The sequence below is a fragment of the Phasianus colchicus genome, chromosome 1 (genome assembly GCF_987193195.1).
Source record: "Phasianus colchicus chromosome 1, bPhaCol1.hap1.1, whole genome shotgun sequence".
Classification (NCBI taxonomy): Eukaryota; Metazoa; Chordata; class Aves; order Galliformes; family Phasianidae; genus Phasianus; species Phasianus colchicus.
Genome location: NC_143436.1, coordinates 174,089,434 through 174,112,835, shown reverse-complemented (window position 1 = coordinate 174,112,835; position 23,402 = coordinate 174,089,434). Strand labels below are relative to the sequence as shown.

Here is a 23,402-nt window from a genome sequence, read left to right as displayed (position 1 = left end):
GATACACACTCACCCATGTTCAAGTCAGTGCAATTGGCTATCAGAGATGGATTGGGATGAAGTTGTCAGACAAGAGAGGAAAAACAAACACTGAGGGGAGCTAGCCCAGCTCTTTCACACCTCCTCATGCTACTCAATGGATGTTCTTAGGAAGAACGCTGAAGAGCTCTGATGGAAAGACCCATTTAGCCTGTCTGTCCTGCCTCCTCCTCCTGTTAACCAGGATCTATCAAATTAAGTAGTCACCAGATTTTATCAAGAATCCAGATATGAATAGAGAGATCCAGAAAATGGGGAGGCAGAATGTTTATTTAATGGGCTCTAATTTTTTTGGATTAGTTTCTGCCACTGTTGAGAGTGTGGTTCCTAATAAGATGGCTGTAACTTCAAACCACGTCCCTTCTGCTTTGTCTGTCACATTCACAAGGTGAAGCTGCAACCCAGCAAGGGCAGCCCAAGCCTGGCCAATGATTTCGAACTTAGGGGTGTTTTTTTTTCTGTTTTCCTGAAGTCACTAAAAATACGAGTTCAACAGGATGGCCTTGATTCAGACATTTTGACACACAGTTAACTGCTTTTTGAGGCAGGGCTATCTTCTTGAAACATGGCCCATGTTTTGGGGGAAAAAGGTAAAAAAAGGGAAAAGGCAGATGAGATTACCCACAAAATACAAATGGTCATTTGGTAATTACACTGGAGGAAAGGATAACGTTGAGAATTGAATAGGTTTAAATCCTTGTAAATTCTCTTCCCTAGCATGAAAATTTCAGTCTAAAAGAATGTAACCAAAAGGTTATTCTGCTTTGAAGGATTTATTGTTTTCTCTTGAGATATACATGACTGATTTCTCTAGAAAATGTACCAGTTATACTTTGGGCCTCATAGGAAAGCAGAGATGCATTTCTAGCCAATATACTCTTGAAATCAAAATGAAAAAGAAATCCATCATACAGGTGCAGAATAGCATTATAGCCATTCATGCTGTAAAATAATGCAATCAGCATTCAATAATGATGTAATAGAGACAGAAAGATGGACGAGAGTACAGAACTACTAGAGCAAATGGATTTAGTTAGGCTAAATTGCTGAACTATTTCTGAGTCCAGAACCTACACAGCACTACTTTAAGAGGCTAAAATAATTACCTTTCTTAAGTTCATCCCTCTATTTTAAATAATTGTTACAAAATGCAACACTTGCAATCTGCTGAAAATTTCTTTGTTTACTGCTAATCTTTTGGATAAGAGCACTCATTAGTATTTTCAATGCCTTTAATGTTTCTCGGCCTTGAACCAATTCAGTTTTTGATTATTTTTTAATGTGAACCAGAAGAATACCTAGATCATTTACACACAGTGAATATACCACATACTGTGTGAAAATTGAAAAGAATGGCATATATTACCATTCTATAAAATACAGATTTCCATTTAAAAGATTTTTTTATGCTTACAGGAAATAAGCATTTATTTAAAGTTTAAGCCACATCACATCATGCTGCGGTAACGGATACTCTCCACCAAGAAGGTTAAACATTTCTGGTCAAATAAATAAAAAATAGTTGTATTAAATTCAAAATTTAGTTTTAAAGTCTGGTACAGGAGAATGGTTAATGTATATGTCAAAAGTGAAAGTATTTAAAATTAAACAAGTAACAGATAAGTGAATACTCAAATGAAAGGTTCTTTTTAAAGTTTAGCCTAGGATGTTTCTTTTTTTTTTAAAGGACACAAAGATTAAACTGCAAAACTAGTTAGACAATTAAATACCAAGACACTATTTCACTATTTTAAAGATGTCTTCAAAAGTAAAACCCAGGATGCGGCTTTTCTGCTATCGTTAAGGAAGCTTTGGAGGCTATTTGTCGAAATATATGTAAAGGCACTTCTTTCCTCAATAACCAAAAGCAAGTAAAAATCCCTGATCGTTCCATCTAATCCAGCACCTATATGCTACAGTTTGTAGCACCAAGCATTTCTGACTGCTTAACCCTTCAGAAATTTGTGATATTTTTGAGGCTACATTTTTCTTCACGTTTTTACCAGAAGTCTCACCCTGAATGGGTTCTGACTGGCCTTTATCCAGAAGGCCATCGGTGCCTGCAGACTCCATGGCATTACGTGTTCCCTCTCCTGGTATGCGAGACATTCAGAGCCTTTCTCACCCAACAAGCTTATCAAATAAAGATGTGTGAGGTCACAGAGCCAAAGAAGGGACTATTGATCTGGTGCAAGCAAAACTACATAGACCATATTCTAACATTTAGGGTTTCACATGTCAGAACCACAGAACGGGTCAGTCCTGGACACGCACAGAGCGGTCACAGTTCCCTCTGGACTTGCAAGATAGGGTTTGTTCTGCTCAACGTTATGGTGACATTTTGCACTTCTGGCATTTGTTACACTGCCGTACAGTATAGCATTCGGCATTTGGCACAAAGGTGGTTTTTCATCTAATGATGTCGGTTACTTTTTGCCCCTGAAAATTTTAAAATATGAAAGATCAATGCATTGCAATGCAGGGAAGATACAATATACACTGGCGTACTGACTGCATGTGTTTTATAGTGCAGCTCTCACCTCCTGTACTCTCTTGTCCATGTGGCACATTCAAAAAATCAGCATTTTCACTATTATTGCTATTTTTGTAACAAAGACCTCTTATATGTATTGCCTTGATTTAAATGATTTATTATTTCATGTACTATTCACTATTGGATGGCTCGCCAGGGCATGAATTGGTCCATTACGGATTTTCAGGGCATTTCTTCAAGTTCCTCTTTCAATAAATAATAAGAGGATCTGAAGTGCACTTATGCTTCACAGGGCTGCAAAGCCCAGATTTTCATTATCACATTTTGACATTTTTTCTCCCAGCTTGAGGTGAGAGAGTGAGAACTTTGAGCACTGTATGATAGTAATGGCAACTAAAATGTTAGTGTAGTGTTCTTATTTGAGCTATGCAGCTGTCCTCTTACAATCCATATGAGGAAATGTAGAGCTTCTTATCCAGGAGCAGATAAGTGGATTGCCTTTAATAGTTTGGTGCTGATGGGTCTGAAGCACTTCATTAAGCACTAATGTATTTTGCATCAACATTTAGTAATCCTGACACCCAGTACCAAATGGTTAACAAGCTATTTTCCTTTTTTTTTTTTTTGGAAATGCATTTAATTTGAAGTAAAATGGTGTTATTTTAAAATCATTGCTTCTCTCATCTAAATACTGAGGGAAAGCTAGTGCTTTTCCAGGATTTTATCATTGGGATCATCTTTTTCCTGACCTCTAACTCAAGATGTTGCAGGACACCCGAGCCATGCAAATTCTTTTCTTCTTGGAAAAGGTTGAAGTCCGTGTTTATGGACAGACATTCAAAAATGACATCTGCTTTGATATACGTGTGGGATTTGCAGAGGGAGGCACCTTATTTTAGCTGCGGGATGATATTTCCTGTCAGATCAGTAATTACTGAAGTAACTGCTTTTTATGGATGCAAGCAGTGATTGTTTTTCTTTTCACTTGTCTTAATTTACTGCTGGCCACCAAATATAGATATACATTCATTTCATTAATAAAAGAACATTATTGTTGCATTTTGCCTCTTAGTCCATACATTATTCATAAAGGCTAGGAGACGGAACTGGGGATGCAGCTGTTCATGCATTAATCTGAGAACCATTCCTTTCACTTGCTTTCATTCTGCACGAACATATTTGCAATTTGTCTGCAATTTTTGTGATGCTTTGTTAGCGAGTAAAATTAAATGGACATATGTATTGCAACATTGGTCTTTACCTTCCAGTGCATTTTTCTATACACACGTAGGTGTGTGCATGTATTTAAACGTTCATGCCTGGATAATTTTACCCTATTTCCTTAAGCTTTTGGCTAGTGACCTCAATGTGCTGAGATATGTAATGGCAGATTTCCCTGCTGTAAAAATGCCCATTAAGTGATAGCAGCAACTTTTACAATGCAAGGGCACAAGGCCACACCAGGTAGCCTTTCAGTATGCCTTTTTTATATTGTTTTCCATTGGCTTCTCGGTTATATATATATATATATATATATAATATGTAATATAATATATATATATACACATATATATACATCTGAACATGTACAATAGATTCATGATTCCAGACACTTATTGGAGAGTGCTTCAAACTTCGCAATGCACCTCAGTCCAGGAGTGAAAGACACATTTATTTGTAGCCCCTCAGGCACAAGCCATAACTAAGTCAAGTTACATGGTGATTTGGAGACGTGCAAATGACCACATCGAGGGGACAAATCCATCGAGTGGATTTGAACTTAAACCTCCAAATGCAAAAGGCCAGTGCTTCAGTGCACCATGTAACCTCTGGCATGGAATTTTGCTTACATGAAAAGAAAAAGAAAGAAAACCAAATCAGTTTGATGTATGCTTCTTACTGTAGTGGTGAGTGAATACCATGATAAGTATCCCACACATATGACTGCTGAATTCATATTGCTATATTTAAGTTCGTGTTTACTCTTTGACATTCCCCCTTTTTGGAGACACGATTCCTCAGCTGGTTTCAATTACACGTGGAAGAGACCTAGGGCCAAGTTGTTTGCATGGGTGAATTTTATTTCTAGTTTGTAAATCAGTTGTGGTTTTCTTAGTCACAGATCAGGAGAAGAGCTTTTAAAGGAGTTTAGATGTTTGTCTGTTTTCACTAGTATTAAGTTTACAGAGGGTTTTACTGCATTAAAAATGGCACTTTAGAGACAGCAAGCCTAATTCCAACTACTCTGCCCACTGTCAAGACATTTGCTTTTAACTTTTGACTTGAAAGTGTATCGTATCCACTTGAGACAGGTGTAAGTAACTTGACAGATGCAAAGTACTGGGAATTAGGAACCAAGCATAGACTGGAATGAAGGATTTTCAAACGAGCTATTCAGATACTTTTCAAAATGGGACAGTGAGAACTGTATTTTAAAAAATCCAATATTTTAGGAATTCACATCTACAGGATTGATGGCTTCGTTACACATAGAATGTAACCAGTCTCCTTGCTACTATTATTACATAGATAAAATAATCAATGACTTTCCCATACATTTCTTGAGTTTTATTTTGCTCTCTTAGGATTCATATAATATATGTAAATATATTAAAATAATATATATAAATCTTTTATATACTAACATTTTATACTAATATTTTACATTAGGTACACCCACACCTGGTGTTCTCTAGATATTTCCAGACAAGGCAGAAAATTTAGGTCATTTTGTCAGTAACAGATTAAAACATTGTTAAGATTCCGACATAAACCTGAACTGATAAGGAAATTCAGGCAGGGTGAAAGAAAATGTTGGTGAGTTATGGAAAGTATGGCCTTCAAAATGCTGCCACTGGGAGGAACTGGTAAGGCAGCTGAAGAAGGCTGCGTTCAGGACGCTGCAACACCTGGGGCTAAGGGGAAGTAAAGCTTGAAATACTTTCACCTTTAACATTCTACTTTAGTCCCAAAAAGGCCAAAGAGTCTGAGCTACATCCAGTGTTGAAAGCCTCTGTTAAGTAGATTTTAAAGAAAAGTGCCTTGTAAGTAAGGAAATCTAGATATTTCAAAAGGACAGTCAGGTGCCATAGCTTCCACGTGGAGTTTTTGTAGTCACTGTTGCTAAGTTCTAACAGAAGGAAAATTATCTTAGTTAAATGCATGGCTTGTAATCCTTTTACAAAGTGATCTATTAGCAAATGGGTGGACTTGAAAGGAAAAAAAGAAATCCCAAATATAATTCCTCTGCTCAGAGATGAGAAAGGGGTAATAAATACCTGCTGTCTTTGACTTTACATTGGTAATTTGGGGTGAATGAACACAGGAATGCACCACCGGCATTAGCCACCCACCCCAAAGCTGCCTTTCCTGGCTATCGAGAATAAACACCTCAGCCTCTCCTATCATCTTTGAGTCTGAATGATTTTACTGGTTTGACCCTTATATTTTTTATCTTCCTTGTATTGAAAGGTTTTCCAGGAGTATCTCGTACTGACTACAACTACTACTGGCCACAATGTTTGCTAAATTTTAGTATCTTCAGAAAAGTCCCATCACTTAAAAACACTTGAACTTTTTGTCTTCCTGACAGGGAATAAAACAGGATGTAAAATGAGTAGTTGGAATATTAGGATTTAGAGGCACTTTGAATAGGAAAAGTCTTTTAGGCTGAGGAAGGAAAAGGTTTTCTGGTTGACTGAAGGAGGAAATAGTGCCTTTTAAAAAGATATTTTAGAAGACTTGCTAGGAACTGGGGATGATCAAAGGAGTGGGAAATAAATGAATAGTTTAATACTAACAAAGGAAGAATCACATTTTCCTTGAACCTGCTTTCATTTTTCTCCATACTTGTGAATTCAGGTTAATTTTCACGGGCCTGTGACAAATTAACTGTTTTATAGATGGGAGTTGATGATCCTTTCATATGCTCTACATTTGTGCTCGCAGTTACCACTAAAAAGTAAACAATTGTTAAACCAAAATGGTTTTATTTATACTACAATGCTGGTCACTGCAGCGGTTGCTGGTTTCTTGGAGATGAAAAGGAACAGATACAGAACAGGGCTTGTTCCCAGCTACTCCTGTTGTAGCATTTCCTAATTACGCCTATGAGCCCCGCTTTCCCAATTTGGCTTTGCACACTAGGTGCACTGTTTAGAAAGCACTAATTATAAACATTGTTGTTACTGCCCCCAGCTGGAAAACAGAGCAGTTTATGTATGAATAAGGGAGATTATCGCCCATCTGCTCCAGCCCATTATTCAGGGATATGTCATTTTGCATGCTGATGGCAGCCATTACTACTGCTTTAGTCAAATGGCTTTTTTTTTTTTTTTAATACATATATAAGCATTTATTTATTGACCACGTTGCAGAATCGGTGTCTTTTCCCTTTACCTCCCAAACATACATATGGTTTGTTTCAAAATCAGGGCCAAGCAGTTAAACTGAGTCAAGGCCAATCCGAGAAGAGACTCTCCCACTTCTGGTTCTCTGCTTCCCCTGAAGACAGATCTTCAAGAAGTTTCTTTTCTTTTTTTTTTCTTTTTTTCTCTTTTTTTTTTTTTTTGAGGGGTGTTAAAAGTAGTAAAGCAAAAAAACAAAAGGAGTGTAAGCTGATCATGGTAGCAGTTAACCTCTTGGAGGACAGATCAGCGATAAAGCTGCTGTGTTTTCCTCTGTTTTACAGAGGAGGCATTAAACCCGCAGCTGTCTGACAAAGTCCTGCTTGACACAGAATGCCATCCTTCCTTAGGAAGAGGAAAGTACTCCCAATACTCTCACACCTATCTAGAGAAGGGCGCTCAGGATCCCCTTCTGCAGGGAAAACCCACACTTCGCAGCTGCTGTGCTGCTGTCTCCCCTGTCCGCTGCTACAGGACGAGAGGCTGCAAAGCGTGATGCCAAGGGACAAACAGACAAAGCATGGTTTGCTATTTATGTTTTGCAGGTTGCTGTAGGTTTATGGCCATGAACACAAGTGCCATGGGCTAGAATTACAGGCACTGCTACACGCTTGGAGGGGAAACATTTCTCCGTTCCTGCTAGCCCAAATTTAACTGATGGATAGGAACGACTTTTCCACTTCTTGGTCGAAAAGTAGGATTTTCTTTCTTTCCCCAGAACATCCATATCACAATCTCCTTAATCCTCAGTGTGTGCTCAGGGAACCACTAGGTTTGAAGAAACCGTGCTGCAGTCCAACCGACCCGTGCAGGCAGTGAAATGATCCGAGGGCGGGATTCTGCCTCACTGGGAACACTCGCAGCAACCGTCTCTGCTGTTTCTCAAATGTGGTTAATTCGCTGTTTTTTTCCCGAATACCTCACAGATGAGTCTTTAAAGGCAGTGTTAGAAAACACAAGAAACTTATAAAAATCTCATTAGCTATCAAAACCCAGCTCTTGTGAGTAATAACGAGGAAAGAAGCCAGCGAATAACCACTGGATGGGAATGGCAGAGCTCTGATTGATGGAGGAAGTGTGGGCCTGGGGTGGGCTATGGGAACAGGACCCTCCTCACCCCGCTCCAGCACAGCCCCCCACCCCGAGCCCCCCGTCACCGTACGGGATAAGCCAGCTCACACAACCCTGGCACAGTTACACAATGAGGAAAAATATATTCGGAAGACTCATGCAATATTAAAAAAAAAAAAAAAAAAAAAACTGAAAGAAAAAGAAATAGGCATCGGAAAGGTTTTAAAAAACAAAATAGAAAGAATGCATCGTTAGAAACACAAGCTTACCAGCACATACAATGCATTGTATTTCATTGAACTTGGGAGAGTTTCTAAGTGCTCTGCTCTGTAAATGCATTGTTCCATCTAAGGTAAGGATTGTGTTCGGTGGGTTTAAAATGACAGTATATAGCCCCACGTCTCCGTGGGGAAGGAGGAGGATATATGCTGAGAGCCTGCTGCTGCTCCTGGTGCTTAGAAGTGGGGAAGCAGATGCAATAGGGGTGCACACTTCAGCATATCGGGGTTTTCTGTATACACTGTCCTTTTAACTAGGAGGGAATTGGTACTGAGCATGTGCAATGGAGAGAAAGCTGGCGATGTGGGTGTGAGGGATGGGTGAGAAGAGGGAATGAGGGGGTGTGGCATCTCAATCAGGATTCAAACGAAACCAATAAAGCAGCATATGGACCGGAGAACAAATCAAAAAGCATGTTTATCCACTGGAGGAACTGGTGAATGGAGACTGCCAGCACGTTGCCATGGAAACACTGACTGTGGGAGCTGCACCAGCGCATACCTTATCCAATACATTCCTGGTTGTTGGTAGTAGTCCAAAGACCCTGATCTCTTGATGGTAAACCCGTGGTCCAGCTGAGCAGAGAGAAATGGGGCAACTCAGTGGATCAGCATTAGGCTAAAGAACTCAGACTCCAGAGCAAGCGTCCCTGCTTAGTGTAACAGTTACTGCGTTCAGAAGGCACTTAGCTAACATCCTACAGCTAGCGCTAGAAAGAGAAAGAAAAAAGTAAAGAAAGAAAAGGAAAAAACACTAACTCTAGAGCCTGTCCTCCTAAATCAGAAGCCAATGTATTCAGGCTAAAACGGAGTTTGCAGAATAGGTTACTTAATGCATAATGCACTCATGTAAAAGTCTGACCAATATCTCGTTACCTCCGAAGACAGAAGTGCCCCTTTTAAGTTGCACATAACAGTAATGGAAAATTATCTTTCGCAATTAAATGGAGTGGCTTAATAATTTACAAAAATGCAGTGCAACCATCACAGGGAGCGGGCTAGACAGACTGCACCAGGCTTAAATTAGAGTGCTTCATAATCATGGAATGTGCAAAGATGAAAAGAATCAGGTTTTGATACCCCATCAATCACAGTAATTCATTTCTAAAAATGCGTTAACCTTGGAAAGGGCTCCTCGGAGCCATGAATAGCATTGTTTGTCATTCCAGCTTACACCTCATGCTCAAAAAGATAACAGTACGGAACTATTAGGTTCAAAATTGCACCAATTAAAGTCAAAATGGAAATGAACTTAACGTTGTGTCCAGAAAAGTGTGATTCTGATATTATTTTGGGAGTAGAGATGTCTGAAGTTTGGTTTATCGCTAGCAGAATAATGTGCATGGGAACAAAGAAAAGAGGCTGTTTTCTCTGACCCTCTTGTGCTGCACAGCATACGGCTGAGGCATCATTTAGCCGAGTTAAACAGGATTTTAGGGGAAATGTCTTGAGAGAGACACTGCCCACTTTGAAATGGGGAGCTGCGATGCTTTTCATGTTTTGCCCTATGAAGAGTAAAGGTCATTTTGTCCTCCACTAAGAGCATGGCATGTATTTCCACGCTGGTAACAGTTTTTGATTCTAAATTCAGGAAAGCAGTTTGACACATTTCTGGTTACCAACTCCTCAAAGGGTAGCAAGGAGCTATTGGTAAGTTTAAGTTTTTCTTGATGACTATATTGCGAATGTAGAATTTGATAATTAAATCCTTTCTGTTAAAACAATGCCTGTTTCATCTTATTTAGAATGAGTTAAAGGACGTTTCCTGTTTAAAAACACCAGAACTCTGTAGCTGTGGTTTATTTTCTGTCTGCTTACCTACGCTGGTCTGCTATTGCCATCTACTGGCTGCATGGCATACTGCTTACAGAATGCACAAAAGAGACTTGGCTTGAAAAGCAGATCAAAATGACTGCTCTAAAATCCAATGGCTAAAAAGATAAACAAAACTGGGGGAGTTAGCTGTCTGGGAAGAGCTCGAACAGTTTAGTCAGTGTGGAAATTATTCCAGAAAAAAAAAAACAAAACAGTGATACAGAACGAGCCCACAACACAAACAAAAGATAGGAAGTGACATTCAAGTCACAGGTTCATCTCTAAGCCAAGCAAAACTAACAGGCCGGACTTGGCTTCTCTTCCACATCAGCCAAGAAATCCCCCTGCTAAGAATGCCATCTGCAAGGTTTCATTTTGCTTGATGCTCAGCAGCAGGCACAGCACTGACCCACTGCTGCCCTCCCCTCGGCAGATGCAAGAGCCCTGGGTTGGCAGAGAGCTGCACCGACTTCCCAGACAGCTCTCTTCTGTCCTACTCCATTCCTGTGAGTCTCCAGATGGAATTTATTCCCATTGCCAAGACAGAGACCTCAAACAACCTTAATGTCACATTATCAGTATTTTTTTCCTCTGCCTTAACGATGGCCAAAATAGAAGCACAGAAGTGACAACATACAGGCAAAGCTTTAACAGTTCAGACAGGAACACAAACTGAACGATGCTTAGTTAATATACAGAGTTAATGGCACACCTCTAGATTGCAGAAGTGCTCTTAAAAAATAATTTTGGCTCTCGATCGCTACAAAAGACTATTCCTATTGGAAAGCTGTAGGAGAAACCTGATCCTGCAAGCCTTTTGGCACAAACTTAGTGGTAACGTGGTAGTTCTGACACAGACTGAAGGGGACCAAGCCCTGCAGCCTGTATTCCACACTGACCAGAAGTTAATGCTTACAGCAAGAATAGGGTAACTATAGTGATCTTTCTCCCATACACCCTCCCATCAGAAACAGTGGTTTTCAGGGACTTGTTAACTATATTGCTGTTCTGAAAGCTGGCTTTCCAATTAAAATTTTGCTGGCAAAGCTATGTTGGCTTAAGGGATTTTTTTCCCCAACTGGCATAGTTATGCTGGCAGAACTTTTAATGATGCATTAATGACTGAACCAAAAAATCTTTTTGCCCATGTAGTTAATTTTGTTTGAGAAATCATCTCCTGTTCCACCAGCAGAGGAACTTTGCTAGGCATGCACAGCACGTTCATCCTGGTAGTGTCCAACCTGACAAATCCTTTCAAATGGGGAAAAGCTCAAAGTCTGGACACGTGTGAAAAGTTGATGAGACTGCCCTGAGCAGTCACAGATAACTTTTACTGAGTATTACTACATCAACAGGGCAAACATAAACCTGAGCAAAAGGAGCCCATACAATGTACTTGGATGCTGCTGAAGAAAGCAATAGCCAGACTACATGTATGTAAAACACACATGGCTTTACTTTCTCTTCAACAAGCTGGCCACAAACAGATCCTTATGAATATAATTTTCGTATCAGAGGAATATGAACTTAGTTTTCATGTTCGAGTTTTAATTGGTGCATGTGATAAATACTGCTTGAGATCTCTGAGGTGTGTTACTTCTTAATAGAAAGGAAAACAGGCATTATATGTAGCATAGGTAGTAGATATGTAGCATATCAGTGTGAGGACAAATTAAGAGCTAAGTACCACAGATTAGCTATCTCTGTACACAAATAGAGGTATAAAACTCAAAATAATGCTAACACTTGTAACTATTCAGTAATCTATATAAATATATGCACATATTAACACATTTTCACAAACACACAGACACAGATGTGTTACATAATATATAGAACGCCTCTATATATTATATACACAAGCACTCTCTTGAAAAGTTACAATAAACATATAGGCAGGCACAATAAAACAATATTTTTGTAGAAAATATACTTAGTGAAAGTTTTTAGAGCTGAACAGTATGTTGCAGCATCTGTATATGCTTTGAAAATTCTAAATGTACAGCAGGCTTAGTTAATAAGATTTACTTTCATGATATTTGATATTGCACAGTTAAAAGGCAGATTTCCAAATGTAAAGCCCTAATGACATGCATGTCAAATGTGCATTACATACATTTTCAAACAACAGAAACAGCAATTAAAGGTTTTGTTGTTTTGCTTTTGACTAACTAGTTTTATTAGTTTTGTAGAAAATAAACGCGATTTATTCTTATAATCATCTAGCTTTTCTTCACTAACAAAATACTAAAAAGGTCTGCCCTTCCCCATCTCTTCCAAAATTTTAGAAATTAGTTGACACAACCTAATCAAGCCACATTTTGTATTTGGTAAAAATACTCAAAATATTTCTGCTTTATAGGCCAAGCTGCAGGATTCATCATGCTAGAGGATCATGTTCACCCATAGAGATGATGACTTAAAATAATTTGTTAAATTTCCAAACACTAAAAAAGAAATAAAAGCCATTACAATGTAAATTAGCAAACACTATTTTTCTGATTTATAATGTTTTTCAGTGGAAAGATTCACTACAGTGCGTTTTTCATTACTCAGCTATCAAACTGCTGTAAACAATTCCTTGGCAGAGCAATTGGGGCAAAGAAACAAAATAAAAGACAATTGTGGGGAAGCTAAACAAATAAAGGAGGCGACGAATGGATGAGGACAGAGGCATCATTTCTTGCTTCTAAACTTTGAAGTCATTAGCATGGAGGGTCTGAGCAGTAATTCTCATGGACAAGCGTGCTGGCAGTCCATTCGAAAGGAACAAGGTTTCAGCTAGTCTATACAAAACATACCTGCAGTTCAGATGAGCAATGGGTATGTGATGTTTTAGTTGTGGGACAGCTGTTGCAGTATTATTGCTTAAAAATGAAAATAATAATAATAAAAAAGCTGACTATGTTAGCTGATGACTGAGAAAATCCAAGAAAAGCATGAGGAACAACTTGCTTCCATGCTGAGGAAGTTTAGGGTTGGAAAGAGTAAAGAAAAATATGAGAGAGGCACAGCTTGAAATTTTAAGTACTTATACCAAGTAACTTTGAGAGAGTATCCATTCTGCTGTACAAACAGTTCACACCTGTGAGCCAGATTGCATGCGCTGAACTAAGTTTACTTCATGCTGATTTAACTCACCACTGGAGGGGCTGAGCTGAGAAACATGAAAGTGGAAACGGTACAAGAAAGTGTACATGTGCACTCACACCACCTGCAATTCATGGAAGCTGGGAATGAACACTGAGTAATTTGATATGGGAATGGTTATGCTTAATGTGTCACTTACTTTTAGTGACTGTTTGGAGCATTAACATTGCCATGAGTAATAAAGAAAAGCTTACAAACACAGGCAGATGTATCAAAAATGTAAAAGGATGTGCACTATTTAATGGTATTAGTATGAATAATCTTATAAAACACTGAATATATTCTGTGTGCGTGTATCTCTAATGCACATGTTTATCTCTAGACAAAAAATACAAACATATGTGATGTATGCTATGCTGAGGATGCCATCAAAACTTCAGTAAAGCTGGGCAAAAGTTTGGTCAAGCTTAGCTTCAGAAGCTCCAACACATTATAACCTGGAACATCCAAACTGCAGCTGCAGTGTTTGACAGAAGGCAACAAGGAGCTCTATTAACTCTCTATCCAATTATGTCCTTCTGTCTGGAGGGAAGCAGCCTGCAATCTGCATGTAGTTTTGGCATGTAACAGTGCTGTGTTGATGCTCAGCTAAATATGAAGTGGCTAGACTAGAATCAACACCAAAGGTTGCATTTTTCAGCAAAAGTGAGTCATTATAGCTCTCTTTGGTGTCTTCAAAGAAGAGAAGCTAAGGCTGCCATATGGGTTCGCTGTTACAGTTCTGAAGTAATTTCCATTCATTTTAAAGTGCTGCTGTCCTGCTACAACTTCTGTGCTGCCTCAATCCATGTGATGATTCTGCTGCCAAGTAAAATGCCATGGTCCCATCGTTCAAATATTGAATCTACATGCATCAATGTTAGGTCCAACAACCGTCTGAGAAAATGTGAAAGTGTGCATACTGTTGTATCTCCTAGGGCTATTAAATAACAATGTGACTCACAAGGAGAATCAATGGCAGAATATCAGTCAAATTATGTTTATATTAATTGTTAGAGCTACCTAAAGACCGATCCTCTCTGGTTTCTTTTGGTGGCATGCCCTAAACACACACAGTCTTGAGGGCACATATTTAAGTGTTTCAGCTGTGTATTTCAGATGCTTACTGCTATGACAGAAACTCCAGCTGCTGTGCTGTTCGGTTTAGGGCCTGTGTTGAAATGCTTCTTTATCTTCCCAGCTACTGATAGCTGATGTTCATTCTCTGGAAGGCCATCATCCTGTGAAGAAACAAAGCAAAACAAAACTTCAGAGAGAAAAGGCAAAATAAAGGAATTGTCAGGTGATTCTGACAGCACCTACCAATACAGAAAAGAGATGTTATAAAACTATTGAGTCAGTCATTGTCTCAGATCAGTGCGAAGTATTTATAGAATGAATATCCTATTACATAACAAACCAGCCTGTCTCTTCTTTACAAAATATCTTTCTCACAAGCTTTAGGTTAATTTAATTAATAATGATCATTAAATATTTTATTATTCTTTCTACTAGATATTGACTACCTCTGACTGGTTACTTGTAGGCACATAAATACCTCAAAGCATGATAAGCTCAGGCCTGTTCATTCTTCTGTTTACTCTTCAAATGTGTTTAAAGATAGTGAGCTCAAACACAGAAAGAACCCAAGAGATTACAGAAACCAGAAATTTCTGGCTTGGTGGGACACAAAGAAAGATTTCCAAATGCCCTGTGAAACATCAAGCTCAGAAGTGTCGTGTTTTGACTTAAATCCTATCTTTTGATATATGAAAAGAAGAAAAAAATTCTGTAACAATGTGAAGGGAAGATTTTAAATCTTGAGAGAGTTTGATACCAGCACGCACTGGGGATTTATCAAAATCTAACCTGAGACGAGGAACATTAGGAAAAATTTCTCTCAGAAAGAGTGGTGAGGAATTGGAACAGACTGCACAGGGATGATGGAGTTATTGGTCCTGGAAGACTTCAAGAAACGTGGAGATGTGGCACTGAGGGACATGGTTAGTGGGCAATACTGGTGGAGGTGGACAGTTGGTATAGGTGATCTTAGAGGTCTTTTCCAACCTTAATGACTCAGTGATTCTATGATTTCCAGAAGCCCTGTGAAATGCCAAGTTCAGAAGTGTTTTGACTAAATTCCACCTTTTAATACAAGAAAAAAGGAAGATTTACTGTAGCAATGTGAGGGGAAGACTTTAAATCTCGAGAAAGTTTGATACAAGCACGGACCAGTTATTTGTCAAAATCTAGCCTGAGACAAGGCACCTTCTAAGCTCTGCCTATGACATCCCCAGCCAGCCATAACCTAAGTGCGTATGGGAATTATTTTAGCAGTCATCAAGGTGACATGCTGAAGGACTGTGGGGTTGGGTGAGAGCTCCAGCTGTGGCTCAGTGAGCCCCAGAGAGAGGCAATGCAGACAGAGTAGAAACTGAGACATGCCCTAGCCCAGGCCTGTGGTGCGGGTGAGGCCTGGCCTTCATGAACATCAGGATGTACCACTGAGGTACGACCCACACCATGGGTTGGTTTAGTTCATCTAGTATGCATCTTCCTGCACATGCAGAAAAGCAGGAGAGGGCTGAAGCCAGCTGTGCGGGCCTTTTTTTCCTTGCCAAAACATACATTTGATCAACTTGAGCAAAACTGAGGGAAGAGTGAGCACAGGGCTACAGGGCCAAGAGGAGGCCGCCATGTTCTGCTGCCGTGTGCATCAGCTGTGTGAGGGACCCAGCCCAGAAGCTGTGCAGCCTGCTCCCAGACAACAGCTGACAGCTTCTGCTCCTTCTATACCCATCTGCTGTCCTCCACATGGAAGCACAACCCTAGAAAAAAGAAAGGAGTCTGCAGTTTGCCCAAGTCAGCAGGCTGAATTGAAGCCCAAAATAAAAAAGGAGCTTTTTAGAAATGGCAGATGAGGCCTGTGTGACTGATTGAGCAGGGAAGAGTGAACCAGCAGGAGTGGCAGCTGAAAAAGCCATGGCTGATGAGATTTCCCTGCTAGCAGAATAAGAAGGATATGCAGAATATGCAGAACATCAGGTGTCTGGTCATCCATGGATCTGATATCCATCCACTACTGCTTCATATATGCAGCTATCAGCAGCTGAGAAATTCTTCAAAGTCCACCTTCTACCAAGGTACATAAAAATGAGAGACAAGATCAGAATACAGAGAGATTTCAGACTTCTTTTTTCTGGCTTTACAACGACTCTGAGTGATCTTAAAGAGTTACACAATCACTGCAGTAAATCACGATCCCTGTGAGCATATGGGAACTTTAGGGAGGTTGATTTGCGTTTGTAATTTATTTAGTTTGGGGAGTTTGTGTTTAGAGATCCCTCACTCACCCCTTAACAAAATGTTTCAGCTGGCAAAATATGGTCAAGTGCACACAGCTGCAAAACAAAACAATGCAACCCAGTAGCTGATAATTGTCCAGCACTGGGGAGTCTTGGCTTGGAGCACATGACCCCTAAAAATAACCTGCTTTCCGCCGACCTTGCCTTTCCCAGAAGAAAGCCTATAAAGTGATCTCTTTTACACCAGAGGGAAAAGAAAAAATCATTCTCTTGGCTTTCTGGACAATGAAAGCCTGCCAAGGTTTCATGTTGTCTTGTCAAAAGGCTAAATTACAGAGAAGACAACAGTTATCAAAACTGGGGTAATATTTTACTTGTGAAGCACCACACCCACTGTTCCAGTGGCAATGAATCAGAGATACATACTCTGGGATCCAGTTTTCAGAAGAAAACTTTAGCTCAGTTTAAGAGGTAGTATAGGTATGCACAGGAATTATTCTACCATTATCAAATTGTTCAGTTAATGCTGGTGCTACCCAATGTCTACCAGAGATCTTTTTTTATTCCAAAACACTTTATAAATAAGCTAATATAGATTAGCTGGCTCCTGGAGTCACTTCGGCCAGCAATAATATAATGGACAGACAGCGAGTGTGAGAGATGACAGCTGTTTACATTAAAAAAAAAAAAAAAAAAAAAAAGGTGCTCTGCAGTTTTAAAAGGCAGGAAGTAAGAAAAAGCAACAAAACAACACATCAGATTCAGAAAATCAGCAGAGTGAGTTGTAGAACTAGAGAACAGGCTAAACATTCCTGACAAGAATTTCATCAGGTTGCTGTGATGGGAAGGATGCCAGCCCCCAAGGAGGGTAGCAGTGCTCCTTCCCCTGTTTTAACCTCCAGCTACATGAACTACTTCTTGTAGCGGATTAGGACCACAGAATTTCATCTTATCTGTAGCAGTCAGGACAAGAGCTTTTAAAGATGACTTGTGATTTTTGGTGCTCAGTTCTGGGAACTTCAAAGCATCGTGAATTTTTGAGAACGCGGAACAGCTGATGCTCTGAAAGAAGTGCTGTCCTGAGAAGCTGAGCAGCCGAAATCCTCTGGCAGCTTCTAAAGTCTGGTCCAGAATTTGAGTTTTCACCTTCACTCTTAACTGCCTGGGTTTTTCAGATTATTTTCTTCATCAGGCTCCGCAAAATCTCTATTTACAAGAATTAAAAAAGTAAATTAAAAAACCCAAATGGATGATTATTAGCATCATTTGAGTAATTAACAAACACTCTTACCGTATTTGCACTGTTCTATATGCAGGAGACGTTGTCACCAAAAGAAAAAAAAAAAAGACTGAACAATGTTCAGGACTCCCAATGCCCTGACACACTCAGATGCATTTCTCAAGCTGGTCACCTCTTTCCAGGTCTGAATGCATCAGATGAAGAGGTCATTATATAAATAAAAGCAGAAAAGTAGAGCAAATAAAAGTCTAGGAAAAGCTTTTTGACTGTGTTTCCTTCAAGGATTGAAAGGAGAATTTTCTCTGGGTAGTGCCCTAGGATGTGACCAAATGGTACTGCAGCTGCTGAATAAGAAATAACATTTTAAACAAAATTTCTTACAAATGTTAAGTTTGTTACTATTTACTGCTTGGTTATTCATTTCTTTTACATTGAAATCTCTAAGGCAGACATGGTTAAGACATACAAAGGCTACAGTTTCCCTAATTCTTTTCAGGCTAGCGTGTGCCATCTTCCTCCTCCAGTAACAGCACAGCACATTTTATATTGATTATTTTAACAGAGAAGGGCTTACAGAATTCAATCTGTGCCTTTCAGTATTCAGTGCTCAAACCATACAAAATAAATTAGAAAATATTTAGACATCAAAAACAGAGTAGATTTGTCCCATAACTTGCCACTGGTATACTGCAGGTTATTTGGTGTTACCAATGTTTAAAACGGCAGATCTCAAGCTTCCAGCCACCCTTACAATTCTTAGGTTTTGCACAGAATTCCATCAGGTAAAAGAAAGAGCTGGGGTCCCAGTATGGGAAGTATAAACTGATGGATTTGTTTCCAGGTCCAAGTGTACTGCATTTGAGAGACAAATTCAAACAAACTAAATCAAGGGGGCAAAGAACTGCTGCTGAATTGCATTTTGAATTCAAGATCTCCATCTGTGGCGGTGGCAAGGAGCCAACATCTTTTCAGGTTTTGTTTTTTTGAATTGAAAACAGCTGGGATATTATTGACATAGGAACTGCTTAGCTGGCCTGACTCTGACCATAAAAAGTTTTGCAGTTTCCAAGAGGATTCCAGCTATTTTTATAGTAAAAACTGAAACTGAAATGAGTGTTGGCTCCTATTGAAACTGTCAAAGTACATTCCAGGAATCTCAGCAATTTACCAAGTAATCACATAGTAAGCAGCTATAAAGTGGAACGGTTATTTACAATCTACAAAATGCTTTTATACGGTGTAAGCAGTTAGAACACTTCTATCAAAGGTTTGATCAAAGAGAGAAAATGTTTCTTGGAATTGTCAAAGAAAACATATGCCTGCTTTTCAATCCAGTTGCCCTATCCAGTGCTTTATTTTCAACTTTACCTCTGCATGAAGAGAACAGAAATAAGAAAAGGAAAAATAAAGCCCTTAAAGAACCATTTCAACAGGTTAATTGGGGAAGTTTTGTGTGTTAGATGGAAACTCCAGGTGCCTTTTGCCCTCTGGAAAGGAGACAATATTCTAGGAATGTTGCAAAAAATTGTCCAGGTAATTAGGAACATTCATCACAGGGAGGCTGTGTGATGCCCACAACTGGCCAAGCGATGGTATTGGAATGAGAGGCTGGATGTGACACCAGTGTATCCTTCTGCTTCTGCATGCGACACCAGTGTATCTTTCTGCTTCTACATGCAAGGAGACTTTCCTTGCCACATACTTCTCAGACCCACTTGAGGGAAGTGTCCTTTTTCATAAAAGCATTTAAGCACCTGTTTCAACTCAACCATGTTCTTAATTCTCCTGAAGTGAACTAGGACTTTAATGCCATCTATGTAGTTAATTTTATTCCTAACACTAAGCATTTCCATGTGGCATGCACTGAAATAGGAGCAACCTTCGGAATGTGCTCAAACACTTTCCAGAACTGGTCCCAGTGCTAGCCCTTTTCCTTCCAGAAAAATATATCTGCAGAATACATACGAGAATTCAAAAGAAGTTTTGATCTGTGTCACCAGCTATCACGAGTGTATTGCTGAAGACAAAATACTGACTCATCTCAGTTCCTAAGAGCAACACTTGGATAGAAGAGACCTCTTGTAAGTTAGACAGAACTATCCTAGAATACCTGCTTCAGTTACTGGTGGACGGAACTGCTACAGGTTTTGATTGTAAAGAATTACAATCAGCATAAAACTACAAGATGTGCAGCAGAGCAAAACCAAAGGTGATTGAGACTATCCAGCTTCCAGTTCTACTTGCCTTCCTTATACATAGTATTTCATGATTAGTGCACCAAAATCACTGTCCACAAAAAAACACAGTTAAGGAAGGCAAGTAGAACTTGAATTTTCCTTGGTATATCTTTCAGTTTCTGCCAACCAAGTACTTAAGAGCTTTGTGAGCCAGAAATTTTATCCAGACCGCAGCATTTAACAAGCACCAATGGGATCACCTTCCAAAAATGTATCAACCTCTCTTTTGAATCCATTTATACTTGGTCTCCAAGGCACCCTCTGGCAAAGGGATCCACATGTAACTCATTGCACAGAAACCCAGGAATTCATCAGGGTGATTTGGCAGTGAGAACATGGGGTTGGCTACAGGAGCTCTGCAGTTCTGGAAGACTTCAGCCACTTGTTCCTTACCCTTCTTCCCAGTCCCCCTTGCAGGAACCATTAGCAAGCACAGGGAGCACACCATCATCTGCACACCACAGTCACAAAAAATGGCACTTCATCGTAATGCATCTTGCTGAAATCACTTCCTAAGATACACTGTTGTGTAACTGAAGCAAAAACAAAACCAAAAACAAGAAAAGGCATCTGGAGAGAGCATAAAGCTCACAAAAAGAAAAATTGGTAGCCAGATCCCCATGTTGTATAAACAAAAGACTTTTCAATAGCCTAAGCAGAACTATGCAGCCTGACACAGCGGGTGACCTGGCCTCTCTGCAGCTTCTGACCAGACATCTCCCGTCTCTTCCTGAACAGCAAGACAGAAATCGCCATCCACCCTTCTCCCATGGAGATAAAGAGAAACTTCAGTTACCAAAAGTCATTATAAACTGTGACAGAACACCATGTCCAAGGACAGTACTTGACACGAAGGAAACTTAATATTTCAGCTGCTTGAATGTGATCTTCAAAATGAAAAGATTTTCATCACACACTATTCTAGATCCTTCTGCTCTTTGTATGCAGCAAAAGTGGTCTGCCAGATAATATCATTTATAATAAAAGTCATTTTAAATGGTTTGGTCAAGAAGGTAGCCTCCAGGACTAACGAATATAAACACTTCAGTGACCTATTGCAGGCTACGTGGAGGACACTTCTCAAGAAAAAAGATTAGCCTCTGAGGTTACTGTATCTTTGAATTATTACAATAATCTTTCATTGCAATAAATTGTTTGGATACAGCAGCTCAGGGAATCTGTTAACTGAAGGACAAAATATTATTCTAGTGAGAACTGCACACTCCAACTTTAAGAAAGGAAAATGAAACACCATTTCTTCCTCTTTTTTTTTTTTTTTCCTCTCTCAGTCCCAATTGTATTTCTTCCTTCTTCAATCTTCTTTCCTGAATTTGAATCTGGACTTTCTCCAATTTTTATTTTTCTTCTCAACCAAATATTTTAAGACATATTAAATAGTCTGAAACAATTAACAAATATTTAGTAGGGTCCCTGTCTCAACATGAATTAGAGACAAATCTCTTTATTCTCTGCCAGATTTATCCATATGCCACTTCACTGATTACCGCTTTTATGGCAAATGTCCAGTCACTGAGAGATAAGCCAGGATGCATAAATAGCTATTTCATGGTAACTCAGATTAAATGGATATGGCTGCACATAAATACGTGTATATTTCAATGTCAGAAGTTAAACACGATGCTAAAGGTTTCCCTGTTTCATGGTGGATCAAGTAGGCTTAACACCATTGACTATGTTTCAATAGCTCTTAATCACGACTGTCAGATTTTTGAGTCCATTTCATTTCAGGAAAGCAAAATGTGCCACTGAACCCACAATCTGATTGTTAGAGGTGTAAATTTGTCAAGTGTGGTTGAGATATGCTGAAAACCTGACCCGAAATATTTCAGAGAAGAGGGAGCTGAGCATGCATAGAACAGTGAATACTCCATGATACACGATATACTACGGCAGCTTGTAACCTAGCTTATTTCCAGTTAAATCTGTGTTATTTTTTGGAACATGATGGCTCCAAAAGGGCATAGAAAGGATGTGACAAAGAGGAGCTCAAAGGTGAAAAATTACAGACAGCATCTATAAGCCTGAAAAATACTTACATTAACCCATGGATGTTCAAGAACTTGCAAGGCTGAGAATCGCAGATCTACATCTACTTGAAGCATCATTGTGATAAGCTCCTGAGAAATGGAACACTGGGTCACACACAGTTTTTGAAGAACAAAGCAACGGATTTAATTCACTAAAGTACTCTTCAGCTGATTATAGAAGAGTGCTCAAAGACGGAATGAAATACCAACTTCAGAAATGTATTAACATTATTAAAGTATCAACTATGAACTTCTGAACTTCAAGCTGAACTTTTAAATGAGTATCTAACAGTACCTTGAAAAGCAAGAAGAAAGTTCTGAGTTACAGTTCTGTAGCCACTGTATAAAAGAAAAGCATTTAATACATAATATACAAAACAGATGGTTGCATGAAATTAGGTTAGCTTCCCATTAAGAAAATGTCAATTCCTCTGTAGGAAAAAAAGCCAGCAGATTTAGAATTTTAAGATCTTGAAGAAATGACATAGAAGATATTTAATATAACACTCTAATACATTATTTTTTAAGGTTCTGATTTCCTCAGCAATTACCTAGCTTTCAACTAGCATGCAAATGAACACACAATTCCAACACTGAATGGAGTGCACAGAAAATAGGACTGCAGCATAACTGCAAACAAAGGGTTATCACCAAAGACCAAAATGAATAATTCTTAGCAACAAGGAGAAGAAGTTAAATGAATAGATTAATGTTTCAAAATAGAAAATTTAGTATGAGCTATTTGGAAAAGTTTCAAAGGAAAACACTGTTGGCAAAAGACTTGCAGAGTTCTCGTTATTGATGGCTGGGTGGATACAGTCCTGGGCAACCACCCTGCTCTGCTTGTCCCTGCTTGAGTAGAGGTTGGGCCAGGTGACCTCCAAAGGTCCTTCCCATTCTTCAGATATGCAATAAAGGCTGCTACAAAACAATTACATGGACTAGCTAGGGGACTCCAACTCTATGACTGAATTTCATTTGTGAAATTTATTAATTAACAAACTAGAATACCAGTCTGATCACCGTGCACACATCTGCAAAAGCAAGATGTTACCAGCACCAAAGAATTGAGATTCAGAACTTAGAATACTACTTCATTACTTACATTCACTTCCAAATTTCAAAATGTTTTGCAATTAAACACGCTGAAAGAAATAGGAAGACATTTTTTTTTCTGGATTTGTCTTACAGACTTCAGAAGCAAACTTGCAGAACACTCACATATTAGGGAAACTGAGCAGTTAACTACATGTTGACATTGCAGGACCACCTAAACTAACAGACAGTGATCAAATGACGATTCATACTTGGTAACACAGAAGAATTTACACATGTAGCAG

General features: G+C 39.1%; 1 protein-coding gene across 3 annotated transcripts in view; it reads right to left on the bottom strand.

Annotated features, from left to right (window-relative positions):
• The window catches only part of DCLK1 (doublecortin like kinase 1), a 231,611-nt gene that overhangs the window by 7,125 nt on the left and 201,084 nt on the right, over nucleotides 1–23,402 (bottom strand). For 2 of the 3 annotated variants that reach the window (XM_090133104.1, XM_090133092.1), the window contains 2 exons: nucleotides 22,072–22,152; nucleotides 14,360–14,473 (listed from right to left, as the gene is read on the bottom strand). In XM_090133104.1, the coding sequence (XP_089989230.1) occupies nucleotides 14,360–14,473; nucleotides 22,072–22,152 (195 nt within the window). Of the gene's footprint in view, nucleotides 1–8,790; nucleotides 8,865–14,359; nucleotides 14,474–22,071; nucleotides 22,153–23,402 lie in introns of all 3 variants that reach the window. The other variant, XM_031615845.2, reaches the window with a different exon arrangement.